The sequence below is a fragment of the Penaeus vannamei genome, chromosome 4 (assembly GCF_042767895.1).
Source record: "Penaeus vannamei isolate JL-2024 chromosome 4, ASM4276789v1, whole genome shotgun sequence".
Taxonomy (NCBI): domain Eukaryota; kingdom Metazoa; phylum Arthropoda; class Malacostraca; order Decapoda; family Penaeidae; genus Penaeus; species Penaeus vannamei.
Window position 1 is genome coordinate 2,232,682 of NC_091552.1, and position 10,000 is coordinate 2,242,681.

At 37.5% G+C, this 10,000-nt stretch overlaps 4 protein-coding genes across 4 annotated transcripts in view; all 4 read left to right on the plus strand.

Moving 5' to 3' along the window:
- Positions 1–36: 36 nt before the first annotated feature.
- Positions 37–887, plus strand: LOC113809269 (pro-resilin-like). Its single transcript, XM_027360810.2, has 2 exons — positions 37–168; positions 482–887. The coding sequence occupies exons 1-2, from the start codon at positions 157–159 to the stop codon at positions 812–814; spliced, it is 345 nt and encodes a 114-aa protein (XP_027216611.1). The 5' UTR covers positions 37–156; the 3' UTR covers positions 815–887.
- A 2,040-nt stretch (positions 888–2,927) lies between these two features.
- Positions 2,928–3,500, plus strand: LOC113809266 (pro-resilin-like). Its single transcript, XM_027360807.2, has 2 exons — positions 2,928–2,972; positions 3,098–3,500. The coding sequence occupies exons 1-2, from the start codon at positions 2,961–2,963 to the stop codon at positions 3,428–3,430; spliced, it is 345 nt and encodes a 114-aa protein (XP_027216608.2). The 5' UTR covers positions 2,928–2,960; the 3' UTR covers positions 3,431–3,500.
- Positions 3,501–5,291: 1,791 nt separating this feature from the next.
- Positions 5,292–5,862, plus strand: LOC138861274 (pro-resilin-like). The gene is made up of 2 exons (XM_070120227.1): positions 5,292–5,322; positions 5,465–5,862. The coding sequence occupies exons 1-2, from the start codon at positions 5,311–5,313 to the stop codon at positions 5,795–5,797; spliced, it is 345 nt and encodes a 114-aa protein (XP_069976328.1). The 5' UTR covers positions 5,292–5,310; the 3' UTR covers positions 5,798–5,862.
- A 1,407-nt stretch (positions 5,863–7,269) lies between these two features.
- The window catches only part of LOC113808410 (uncharacterized), a 13,472-nt gene continuing 10,741 nt past the window's right edge, over positions 7,270–10,000 (plus strand). Inside the window, exons 1-4 of the mRNA XM_070121300.1 lie at positions 7,270–7,383; positions 7,511–7,838; positions 8,225–8,373; positions 9,107–9,167. Of these exons, the coding sequence (XP_069977401.1) occupies positions 7,372–7,383; positions 7,511–7,838; positions 8,225–8,373; positions 9,107–9,167 (550 nt within the window). The 5' untranslated portion in view covers positions 7,270–7,371. The remainder of the gene's footprint in view (positions 7,384–7,510; positions 7,839–8,224; positions 8,374–9,106; positions 9,168–10,000) is intronic.

Consider the following 10,000-nt stretch of genomic DNA (forward strand, 5'->3'; position numbering starts at 1 on the left):
GAAAATGCAAGTGCCACGAGAACCGTCTTGACCCGAGGATTCTCCTGACGTCATCTTGGGGGAGGAGCTTAGCTATCACCAGGTATATAAAGGAAGGTGAACTCATTGTCATCATCCTCAAGACATCTCCCTCATTGGAAACAGCCTTAAAACGAAATGGCACTTACGGTTAGTAGCTTTTTGCATTGTATTCGCCGCAGAAAATCAACGTATGTCTTGAACTTATACATCTTGAGATACATCCAATGTTTCTGAATATCATTATGAATGCTTGGCATACTTTTTGAAAGACAATCTGTACTCTTCATTTCGTGGCACCAAGGAAACAATTAACTATATTTCAAAGCACAAGTAATTTATAAGATGTTTTATAAGCTTTCAGCATTGTTTGTCCCCTGAGGAAACAGATCCATTTTCATTTAAAACATATGATTTCACACACCTACTTGTTTATACATCCTTTTTTAAAACATCTCTGCAGATCTTCGTACTCTCCGCCCTCGTGGCCACCGCCCTCGCCAGCCCTCAGACCTACGGCTACGCTGCTCCTGGTCCTGCTTTCGGACCAGCCAAGTACGACTTCAACTACGCCGTCAACGACCCTCCCTCGGGCAACGACTTCGGCCACCAGGAGTCTCGTGATGGAGACTTCACTCAGGGTTCCTACTACGTCCGCCTTCCCGACGGTCGCCTGCAGACGGTCAACTACAACGTGCAAGGAGACTCCGGCTTCGTGGCTGAGGTCAGCTACGAGGGTCAGGCCCAATACCCAACCCAGCCCCGTGCCTACACACCTGCCCCTACCTATGGTTAAACGATGTTGATTATGATATTTATTATTAGGCGACTTTTATACATATCTATATAATAATAAAAGCATGAACTTATTATCCATCTTATTATATCATTATTTACACAATTCATTAACTAATATTGTTAATGACTGCATAGCAACCTCATCAGGATCACCCAGATAGTTTAAACAGTGTAGGCGGGAATGAGTCTACATTTTAGGGGATCCATTTGGTCATCGAACTAAATATTATTACGTATTCGGATATTTTTCTCTCATGCCAGTGTTAGTATTACTTCAAGAAGTATATAATGAAGAGTATGTTACCAAAACAAAACTAGAATATGACGATTAAATATCTGATAAGTAAACATTTTTTTCTTGTCTATTTCACATATTTTTTTCACGTTAACAATTGAATATAACCAAGTAAGTGGAGGAGAAGACTTTTGATGAATTGAAGCTTCGAATCTATCTTACCTTATACAAAAAAAAAAAAAAAAATGTGGTATTTAGCGGATGTTCGAATCAGAAATCGAAACACATTTCACTGTACTGTACACAATACTCATTTCAACTATACGTGTAATTGTACTGGCATCCATCACGGGTACAAATATCTTGATTACAGTAATTGAAACAAAATTCGTGATCGTGTATGCAGCGATTATGAGAGGTATATAGATTATCTTCTTATCATTATCATAATTTGGTAATTTCAACTTACTAGTATAACATGAATAGAGTACATTTGTTTATTATTTAATAATTACAATTTACAAGTAAAAGCTCCTTGCTTTTTACTACCTTACAAGTCTAGTATGTTCCCTACCCTTGTGTGTGTTAGTGTGTCAGAGAAAGGTGGAAAGAGAGAGAAAAAAGTCATGATATAAACATCAGTTAACTCATGTGTTTTGACGATAAAGTTCGACATGTACACGTGTACGATTGCGCTGATAACGTTTAATCTCTATCGAGTTTATTGATCAATCTTATTTAGAACGTGTGTATGTCCGTGCTTCTGCCTGTGTGTGTGTGTGTGTGAAGATGGTGAATCTATACATTTTATTAAGCTATGAAAAGATGTTAGGGTGTCTGATGAGATTCACAATTAATTTGTGAATAATTTGGTTATTTTCGAACTCAAAGGATGTCTTCAGTTCTGAGGATTTGAACTTCAACACATACGAAAATGATCATTTTACTGTTTCACTTCATAAATATATAACGGTGACAAAACAGCAATATGAAGAAAAATTAATATAATCGTAATTCCGATTTTCATACGCAAGAAAAATCTGTTATTCCATAGACGCGAAAGATAATATCGAACACCCATAATAATTCTGCGTTCGAAGTTCAATATCAACGGCAATTAAGGAAAGCTAACACTGCAGAAACCCTACCGAACCGCACGCACGTAAATAAGACGTCTGAATTTTCTATTAAAATAATATAGGTAATAATAATAAGAGGAAGAATAATGATAACAATAATAATAATAATAATGATAGTGATAATTATAATAATAATAATGATAATGATAATAATAATAATAATAATAGAATAATAATGATAATAGTAACAATAACAATTATAAATAAATAAATAAATAAAATAAAATAGATGTCAAAGAACCAAGACCAGTTCGTTTCTACCATCGCTGGAATTCCTAACAACGCTGAAACTTTTAACAACGAGATCCCTATAAATTTATTTAAAAGACACGCACCGAACACAAAATGTACCAATTGTTAGATGAAGTTGGTAACTTTTTGCCAATTTTGATTTATTTCTGCAATATCTGACATTTGATATCATGACTGCCTGCATGGGAAAATGTATCTTCTGTAATAAATCTACCAAATATTTTATTTACTAAGGAATATGTTATACTTTATGTTTCTATATCCAGCTACAAAACATGAAGTCGTTACTCTCTTCTTCCCCGCATTATGCCGATAAAATACACATGAATCCTTTAACAGATGTCCATCTGAAAAGGTATACCTGAAAAGGAAAAGGCTGACAGGTCTCAGGATGAGGCAAGGGAGTCGAGACCTGTCTTGACCCGACGTCATCTTGGGGGAGGAGTTTTGCCTTCGCATGCTGTATAAAAGAAGCAAGAAATGCTCTTTCCTTACTTAGATCAAAGGATTCAAGCAACATGACATTCAAGGTATGTTTTTAGTTTCTCTTTTCCTTCGAAAAAAAGGTTATTTCCAAAATGTTTATATGTCATCACGTAGAACAAAAATAGATAAATGAAAAAAAAATAATATTAATAAATCTGACATCTTCCAGGTACTCGCACTCCTCGCCCTCGTGGCCACCGCCCTCGCCAGCCCTCAGAACTACGGCTACGGTCCTCCTGGTCCTGCTTTCGGACCAGCCAAGTACGACTTCAACTACGCCGTCAACGACCCTCCCTCGGGCAACGACTTCGGCCACCAGGAGTCTCGTGATGGAGACTTCACTCAGGGTTCCTACTACGTCCGCCTTCCCGACGGTCGCCTGCAGACGGTCAACTACAACGTGCAAGGAGACTCCGGCTTCGTGGCTGAGGTCAGCTACGAGGGTCAGGCCCAATACCCGACCCAGCCCCGTGCCTACACACCTGCCCCTACTTACGGATAAAGCCGTAGATGACATTTATCAGTAGGCGACTTTTGTACATAACGAAATATTAATAAAAGCCACGAATTTACCCGGCTCTTTACTACAACCATGATAAATAGATATACAAATATGTATGTAAATGATGTATAAATACATATATTGAAAATTGTTGCTTAGCAACTTGTAAAATCACTGATGGATCAGAGAGGAGAGTTTTTTGACGATTAAATCTTAATCTTTATTAATAGCCGACTTCTGCACATACGATAAACATTAAAGCCATAAAGTCTATCCTGCACTTAATCATAACCACACTATACATATATATTTACACACATATATATACATATACATATGCATATATATCTGAGTGTGTATGTCTGTATAATGAGTACATAGCAACTTCGCTGATGGATTGGAGAAGAGGGTCGGTTCTTTGACCTCCCGACCTCAACAGCTTCACAATAGGCATCTAAGAGCGCCGAATTCGACCGTTTACACAATCGCTGCACCAGTAGGATCCTAATACCAGATTTTGCCGTGCTTTTGGATATTTTCTTCTATCATCAGTTTTAGTACTATTTCATATCAATAAAGATTATACAAGATAGATTGTAATAGAACTCAATTGGAAATATAACTATTAAGAATGGAAAAGGTAGTTGTTTTCCTCGTCGTTTTGATCTGTCTTCAGCGTAAAGAACTGGATATGTGTAGAATGATATAATACTTATTCTCGCTATACGTGTTGACATACATCCACTTCCGGCAGAAATGTGTCGATTACATAATACATTGATTCATAAGATTCGTAAACATATCAGTAATAGTTAAATGGGGGAGTACATTTTTGTATCAGTATCATTTAACACTTACAATTTACTAACAGAAACATAGATAATACCATCATTTTCGGATAATTACCTTCTAAGGGAATTATGCTTTCTTACTTTAACTCTGTGTGTGAGAGAGAGTGCTGGGGGGGTGGGGGGGGGGGATATAAGCTTCATCAGTAAACTCATTCTTTTTAATGACCAAGTTTGACGGCGATCTAGAAACGATTAACATATTATTGTAATTCATCTAGTCTGGAAAGTGTGTTTGTGTTATTGGTTTTGCTTGTATTTGGTTGCATTTGTTTGTATGTGTTGCATTTGTGTGTGGGTTTGGATGTGGGTCTCTCAACAAACTGTGGTATACTTAATATGTGTGCTATGAAAATATGACCTCACGTTAAGAAATTGAATGGATTTTGCAATTGTCTATAATGCATACTTCCAGTACTGAAATTCATAATTTGAAGTTAAAATTGCAGCAAAAAAATGCATTTTGTAAAAGAAATATATACATATATATACGTGTCGAACAAGTTCATATATAAGATAGTATACTAAGAAGAAAGTAGTTCACGTTTTGGAATTTGATGAAATCTTAGATCATCAGTTATATGTATTTCATTTCAGAATTGCAATCTGCATAAACTGCACGCGTGGTGAATGAAACAATATGTCGTTCAGCAGTTTTCAGTGCCAATTGTTCTTGGATGAGTAAGTGATTTTCATGTTATGGAAAGATTCCTGTGGTCTATAAAGCTGAAATCAAAGAACATTGTTTTTTCTATAGCAGACTATAGTTACCTGCTAAAAATACAAATTGCCATCCTGAATATCTGGATTCACTGAAGGGGTAATATTTTTATATATTCAAATTCATTTAACTAATCCATGTGGAAAAGTATAACTGAAAAGGAAAAGGCTGGCACGTCTCAGGATGAGGCAAGGGAGTCGAGACCTGTCTTGACCCGACGTCATCTTGGGGGAGGAGTTTTGCCTTCGTCCGCTGTATAAAAGTAGGAAGCCTTGCTCTTTTCCTCAGTTAAATCATAGGATTCAAGCAACATGGTACCCAAGGTAAGTAATTTTGTTTCGCCTTCCATCCAAAATCATATTCAAAATTGTTTCTATACCTTCGCATAGGTCTAAATTCAACATATAAATGAAATTTTAATAAAAAATTAAAAAAATAAATAATAATAATTCTGCAATGCTCTAGGTACTTGCACTCCTCGCCCTCGTGGCCACTGCCCTCGCCCGCCCTCAAACCTACGGCTATGCTGCTCCTGGTCCTGCTTTCGGACCAGCCAAGTACGACTTCAACTACGCCGTCAACGACCCTCCCTCTGGCAACGACTTCGGCCACCAGGAGTCTCGTGATGGAGACTTCACTCAGGGTTCCTACTACGTCCGCCTTCCCGACGGTCGCCTGCAGACGGTCAACTACAACGTGCAAGGAGACTCCGGCTTCGTGGCTGAGGTCAGCTACGAGGGTCAGGCCCAGTACCCAACCCAGCCCCGTGCCTACACACCTGCCCCTACTTACGGTTAAAGGATGTTGATATCTATTACTAAGTGAATTTTGTACATAAGGAAATATTAAAATCCATGAATTTATTTTCTTCTTTTCTATAACCATACATCACGTATATGTATATATATATATATATATATATATATATATATATATAGAGAGAGAGAGAGAGAGAGAGAGAGAGAGAGAGAGAGAGAGAGAGAGAGAGAGAGATTAAATGACTACATAGGGATGTCCTGCACATAACATGGTTCGGAGGGGTCGGTTCCTTAACCCTCTCCCCCAGCCTCAACAGTTCCACAGTAAACATCTCGAGGACTGTATAAGCAGAGATGAATATTTACACAGTCGTTACACAAGGAAAATAATATGATTAATTAACAGATATTACAGAGGTATTTTTTATTACCAATGAAAAATATATAAGATAGAATGTAATGGAAACTAAAAAATAAAACGATGATGAATCAGAGATGAACGATTTACATTAATTATTTAATCTTTCTTAAGAACTTAAGAACCAGACATAGGTACATTAATATGCGACGCCCACTCGAGATAAAACATGTTGCGTCACTTCCGGTAGAAATGTGTTGATTATAAATAATTTTATTGGTTCATAAGATCGTTAGAATATCTGTAATATTTAAAAAGAATACCTGGTTTACGTATACTACATTTTTATATCATTATCGAAAGTACAACCCGTTTAGGATAATTACAATTTAAGTTCGGTATGTTGATAGAAGCGTATTAGATTATCATTGTAATCAATCCTATTCAGAAAGTGTGGACGAATGTGTGTGTGTCAACATTCTGTATATAGTGTATATACAATGTTGATATCCTATGAAAGAACGAGTTTGTTACGAAATTAAATGGACTTTACAATTATGTGAAATATACTCCCAGTATAGATATTAATAGTAATGATGAAATGACGAATTTGCTTAAAATATATACGTGCCGAACATGACATAAATACATAAATGATAGCATGCTACGAAAACGTTTAGAAATTAGATTACCTTTTCAATTATTATATACATTTATAGTTTAGAAATGCACATTTGCATACAATACACACTGCGCTAAAGTAAGCGTGTCTATCAGCAGTTTTCATTGCCAATTGTTCATAAATGTTAAAGTGATCTTGTTGTTAAAAAAAAATCTGTGGTCATTTCTTAAAGACATGTAGAATACGGTTTCCAAAAGATTGCAATCAAAGAGCATACTTATCTGTATCAGACTAGTTATATATATAAAACTGAATTGCTTTCATGAATATCTGGACTCTGGAGAAATATCATTGTCTGAATTATATAAATTACTTCCAGATCCAAACGTATCCATTACTCTCATTTCCGTGTGTGATCGTTTGGCATAAAAAGCCCGTGGCACATGTTTTATGACAGTCTGCATGATAAGGTATCGCTGGGAGGGAAAAGGCTGGCACGTCTCAGGATGAGGCAAGGGAGTCGAGACCTGTCTTGACCCGACGTCATCTTGGGGGAGGAGTTTTGCCTTCGTCCGCTGTATAAAAGTAGGAAGCCTTGCTCTTTTCCTCAGTTAAATCATAGGATTCAAGCAACATGGTATCCAAGGTAAGTACTTATGTTTCGTCTTATTCCATTCAAAATCACATACAAAATTGTTTCTATGCCTTCGAATAGGTCTAAATTCAATATATAAATGAAGATAAAAATTAAGATTAATTCTGCAATGCTCCAGGTATTCGCACTCCTCGCCCTCGTGGCCACCGCCCTCGCCAGCCCTCAGACCTACGGCTACGCTGCTCCTGGTCCTGCTTTCGGACCAGCCAAGTACGACTTCAACTACGCCGTCAACGACCCTCCCTCGGGCAACGACTTCGGCCACCAGGAGTCTCGTGATGGAGACTTCACTCAGGGTTCCTACTACGTCCGCCTTCCCGACGGTCGCCTGCAGACGGTCAACTACAACGTGCAAGGAGACTCCGGCTTCGTGGCTGAGGTCAGCTACGAGGGTCAGGCCCAATACCCAACCCAGCCCCGTGCCTACACACCCGCCCCTACCTATGGTTAAAAAGTGCGATATTTGTCAATATCTAAGTGAGTAAATATGAATGTATAAGTATAGAATGTTGTGGTTCTATTTCCATATCAGTCCTCCACTATTTTAATAAAGTATTTATATTTTATACATATTTTTATTTGAACACTAAGGAAGATGGTAGACAATACATGCGCAAGCACAAAAAAGGAAAAACAGACACCCACATACAATCACGGTAACGCACACATACACGAACACCCCATTGTAGACATACATGCTCAGGCACAAATAGCCACACACAGACACGCCACAGCCATACACACTAACACACATGCACATAGTCACATGCAAATATCGCTTTATTAAAGTCTCAAAGAACAGACAAAAATCTCAAATCTATAAACTTTTTAGAAATGGAATTAAAACGGAAAATGCAAAAAGACAGAGAAACAGCGAAATATACATATTGCGAACTTTTCAATAAGCGAGAAGGGCTAGAGTGCCTGCGGCTGCCTCAGGCCTCGGTGCTGGACCAGGAGACTTTTGAGGATCTGTCGCAGGTTTGAAAAGCTCTCGTTAAGCAAGAGGAAAGCTGCTCAGAGCACGAGGAATGAGCCGGTCTCTCTGCAGGCCATGAACTAGAGAGCGTGGCTCTTCATATCAAAGAAAACGGCATCGGACTTCGTGAACCCGACGAAGGGCAAGCGGTGACACGATGATCCCGATGATGACTAAACCGCGTCCAAGAACAAGAGGGCACGAACTGCTTCTAGAAGGCAGGAGCAACTTTCACGGGGTCGGTGGAGCAAGGAAAGCGTAAAAGGCGACGCGATGAATCCGAGCTCAACGAAAACGTAAAAGGGCAATGACTGCTTGCGATCTGGACAGCAAAAAACGGAGGCATAGGCATCACACCCGTAGTTCACCCCAACCGAAAACCCAAAATCAAGACCCGAATAACTTTCAGGTAGACGTAGGAGTAATAGCGACGCATAAGCGGAATTCAAGGGTCTAAAACGAGAAAAGAAACTGACCAAAACGCGTGTTATCCTAGTATTTGATTTTTGGTTGCTTACTGACTCCATTTTCCATCATGTTCACAAAATCGAATATCTTCATCCATTACTCATGAACTGAATAGGTTTTTCTTGCAATGCTGTGAAGTGTATTTATATCTCATTATCTTGATCATCAAATACATTCAATAAAGTAATTAGGAAGAAAAAAATATATATATATAAACACAAAGTAAAAAGAAAATCCCACCTTAGCAACATAGAATAACAATCCCAGAGATTCGCCAACCCCCTGAGCATTGGCACTCGGTTCCTGGAAGTGCCTGTTCGCAGTAGATGTCAGTCACCCATTCTCTTCGTAAATCATCACGTCCCGTTACCCAATAGGCCATAGTGAAGTTCGTTCCTTCTTCCTCCATTCATCTCTGTCTCTGGCCATTCCCAATATCTCATCGATTCCCATTCCTGTTCATTAAATGATGTCCTTTCACATCTTGTGTCTGTGTCTCTTCCTTTTTCCTTCGACGCTTTCTACATAGAACTTAAATGAAATAAGAATTCATATATATTTCTATATACCTACACGGTAAATATATATATGTGTGTGTAAATATATGTCGTAAGATTAAACAAGTCGGACTAATAAAGGAATAAATCATCATCAGATCAAAACGGTCTGCTAAAAAAAAAAAAAAAAAAAAAAAAAAAAAAAAAAATTATGCTTCAAAATTATTTTTAAAAATATTTTCATACTGTAGCTGTTTACGCACACATATACCCCCACACACAAACACACGCACACATACATATATATATATATATATATATATATATATATATATATATATATATATATATATATATATATATATATATATATATATATATATATATATATATATATATATATATATATCCACACCCACCCACATATACTGTGTATGTATATCTGTGTCGTATGTACTCACACACAAACATTCACATAATTGTATATAGATTTCCTATTAACTCAGCAAAGCCTGCATTTAATAGCAATTTTTTTGGACTATATATGGCTTGGATTAAATGAAAATGGTTGAGAACAAAGACTTCTTTTCACCAAGAACACCTCCATATTTTTCCATTCTTATTTTCGTAACTCACAATTCTTATATGGTATTCCATTTGCTCT